The 4,008-nt window shown below is 35.0% G+C and overlaps 1 protein-coding gene across 1 annotated transcript; it reads right to left on the bottom strand.

The window, feature by feature from the left end:
- Positions 1-1,862: 1,862 nt before the first annotated feature.
- Positions 1,863-3,503, bottom strand: LOC107471518 (uncharacterized). The gene has a single exon (XM_016091007.3). The coding sequence runs from the start codon at positions 3,238-3,240 to the stop codon at positions 2,128-2,130; it is 1,113 nt and encodes a 370-aa protein (XP_015946493.1). The 5' UTR covers positions 3,241-3,503; the 3' UTR covers positions 1,863-2,127.
- Between the last annotated feature and the right edge of the window lie 505 nt (positions 3,504-4,008).

Genomic DNA, 4,008 nt, shown 5'->3' with positions numbered 1-4,008 from the left:
GATAAAAAATCAAAATCGGATTAATAATCAAATTAGTTCTTAAAAAATAAGACATTCTTTAAATTTATCTCTAAAATATTTTTTCAATCAAATTGGCCCTTTAAAAATTACAAATTAATCATATATGTCCTTCAGTTACTCAACTCAAATTTTTGTCAACGATTAATGATGTAAAATATTAACTGATAGCATACATAACACATAACATGTTTAATTAGACGTTGACTAAATATGTCCACAAAAATCTATCAGTTTAGTCACTAGGTCATATTAGGAATAAGATTTTTGTAATTAAGAAAAATAACTAAATTAATAAATTTTCATAAACATATTTGGTCAATATCCAATTAAACATGCCAATGAGCTATATAACTCAAATGGCATAATCTCCCCATACTCACTTACAGGTCGCAAATTTGAGTTTGGTAAAAAAAAAAATCCAATTAGACATATCAGGTATTATATATGTTATCAATTAACGTTTTACAACATCAATCTTTTAAAAAAATTATTAATAGAATGACTGGAGGACAAATATAATTAATTTGCAATCTTTAAAAGACCAATTTGATTAAAAAAAATCTTTTGGGTATGAATTTAAATAATGTCTTATCTTTCAAGAACTAATTTGACTATTAACCCAATTAAAATCACTATTTTTCATTTAAACAAGGTGAAAATAGTCAAAATACTATTCAAAATAGCCAACAACAAAAAATAGAAAAGAAAAAAGAAAATGAAATTGAGCTAATGCTCGAAGCAAACCAGTAAAAAGCATAGCCATCTCATGAAGAATGCTAGAATACATCAAGTAAAATATAACCAACCAATGAGCAGTACCTCAACCATGAGAAGACACATGAGATCAGGAAGCTCAAGGATGCACAGGAACTGCAAAGGATTTTTCACCTGTTGCTGTTAACTTCAGGAAAACAAAGAGCAAAGTAGCACAATCCAAAAGGTAGTGCACATACAGATTTTAGCAAACAACATTCCTATGTTGTTAATGTAACTTCTTGTCAATTATTATGCATAGCTCATAATCTAACATGAAATTGGAAGAATCATAGCACAAATTAAACATCAACACATTTTACACAAATATTGCCATTTTTTAAGCCTTTAGAAATATAGATGGCTGAAATAATATGAATGCATTACTTACAGATTTCTGGTGAAGAACAATAATGATTAACCTCAAGGTTTTGCATACCACACAAATATACTCAAATTTCCAAATATGGTATATTATACTAACCTTTCACGAGGTTAAGTGATATAGACGGCATCCGTTAATCTGTTATGCTAGTCAGTGATTCAGTCTCACATTTATAGATCATATCAATGTCAAAAAGATTTATAAAATGCTTCGGTGCCGAGTATAAAAAATCTCGGGAGGTTAATGTCTACTTTTACGAAGAGAGTATATTGTGTGTAATATCGCCTAGACTTAAGGAAATCGGTGTAATTTACCCTTCCAAACAACAAGCATAAGGATAGAGTTAGGGTAACATCTTTCTTCAATTCTTTATACACCAATATGGCAACATCTAAGCAGGTTTCCTCTACCTCTACCTATGAATTATCAAACCATCTGAAAGCTGAGATTCTATCATGTTTTTCAATATAAATACTACCCAAAGTTTCTCCCTATATTACCTTCACTCCTTATTTCTTTATACAACACAAAAATAAAGGAATACCATGAACCCTGTTTAACTAATAGCACACTGAATTCAGAGTCAAACTAAGAACTCATATTAAAACACATTGTCCCTTTATGCTAGAAGTGAATATTCTTGAGTATATGCATAAGCCAAAGTACAGGTAGCCAACACTTTCTTCTGTGTGTACAGAGATACTTAAATCCAATAATGACAACTTATATACAAGTTTATTAAAAAACATAATTCTTCTTGGGATACACTATGTCTTTGCATAAAATAAATATTGACAGACATTCATTTCTTGACTATTCAGAACATATAATATGGCACGAAACTTATTCAAAAACCACCGCGCAACATGAAAACCAATTACAAAAGATTTTTGGTTCTCACCATCAGTTGGATATGAGAGAAAACAAACTGCTATTTACAGAAGACAACTATAACCTGAGGCGACGATTCAAACTTGCCTCTGCATTGCAAGCTCCACCATCTCGTGAGCAGCCATCCGGCTCTTCCTCTGCTCGTATTCAGGATCATCGGTAGGCAACTCAAATCGACAAACAGGGCAAGTGTTACGAATACTCAACCAAGGCATAATGCAATCCCCATGATAACAGTGCGAGCAAGGAAGCCTAGTCACCTTCTCCTCCAACAATATCTCATCTTTACAAATAGCACAAGCCACATTCTTCCCCTGCAACTCCTCCTTTGTCAACTCAACCACCGGAAGATTCTCCACGACACTCTTCGCCGCAGGGGGACTACCCTTCAAGGCACTCTCATTCTCCAGAAACTGCCCAAACAGAACATCATACTCAGCAGTGTACATATAACCATCCCCAACTGCTAAATAAGAATCCACATTGGCTTCATGTTCCAAGATTGAATTCCTCTCCAAATTGTTCACAGCCAAGAGAATTTCCCACTCCAGGTACCTCAACGCCTCCTCGCCGGGATCCTCGCTGTGCGAAAACCCGGACGCCACTGATTGATCATCAACCTCAACCTCATCAATCACCAAACTGGAATCTTCCCTATCATTCACCCTCTCCTCTACCTCCTCCCATTCAAAACTCTCATTCAAGGTCCTCTGATCCTCCAAACAGAGACTATCCCAACACAACCTAACATCAAAATCATCAAACCCTCCACCATCAACCCTATGATCATCATCATCACTAAAACCACGCACACCAGAAGAACCGAACTCCTCCATAGCTCGATCAAGCTCACCTTCCTCTCCAGCCGAATCCGAATCGGATCCGAATCCAACAACCCTAAGCCCACCCAAACCATTATTATCACCTATCGAGAAATCGAAAACACCACTGTGATTGTCATTTTGGGATCCAATTTCAGCTCCAAACCCTAACCCTAACGATGCTTCCCCGTGAAGGTCGCAAACGACGCCGGAGAAGGGGTTTATGTTGACGTCACCGCAGGAGCAATGACGAGAAGGCTCAGAGCGAGTTTCGAAGAGATCGGTGACGAAGCAACTCACCGAGTCGGAATCGGAATCGGAATCGGTGGTTGCGAAGGGATTGGAGTTTTGCTCATCATGCCTATCCATAGCTCTTCGTGTCGTGTGAGTTTAAGATTCAGTGACTATTCTTCTTCTTCTTCTTCTTCTTCTTCTTCTTCTTTGGATGAGGTTTGTGTTGTGTGTGTTACGAGTTACCAGTTACGAAGAACAAAATCATGGTTTTTATTTTTTAAGGTTTCCAACAAGTTTTGTTTCCGAAGAGAAAATGGATGAAGACGTTTCATTCTTTATTCATTCATTTTTCATTCCCCTTTGAAGAGAGAGACTTTTAGCAGAGTCTCGCAAAATTATGGTAGTTGGTGATTGGAGGTAAGGATGGATAACTAGCTACTTTTCATTATTTAAAAAAAATAGAAAAATGACAAATAAACAGTAAGATTCACATTTTAGGTAGATTAATTTTTAAAAAAATATTAATAAAATCTTTTAAGATGATTACCGTGAATAAATTAGTTTAAATTAAAATTTTTTATTTTAATTATATAGACTAATTTAAAAATAATATATTATTTTGTTATTTTAAAATAAAATTTTATTAACGTGCCGATGAGAAAAGAGAGGCGTAAGTATTGGCTACTTGGATTCTTCTCAGTTACGTGGACTATTTGGTTACCACGAAATGATGTCATATTTCAGCAAGACAACAGGAATTAAAGACTGTGTGGAGCAATCTTTTTTATGTGCTATGGAGTGATATTATAAATAACTCGTGTTGTTGATGGTTATGACGAAAATGACATAGAAATTATGGCTTTTTTTGTTATTGTTTTAGCCTTACTTTGCTTCACTTATGTG

Source organism: Arachis duranensis, chromosome 10 (assembly GCF_000817695.3).
Source record: "Arachis duranensis cultivar V14167 chromosome 10, aradu.V14167.gnm2.J7QH, whole genome shotgun sequence".
NCBI lineage: Eukaryota > Viridiplantae > Streptophyta > Magnoliopsida > Fabales > Fabaceae > Arachis > Arachis duranensis.
This window is presented reverse-complemented; position numbering and strand designations above follow the sequence as displayed.

Coding starts and splice junctions, on each gene's coding strand:
- LOC107471518 (XM_016091007.3), bottom strand. CDS start 3,240: ATGGATAGGCATGATGAGCAAAACTCCAATCCCTTCGCAACCACCGAT.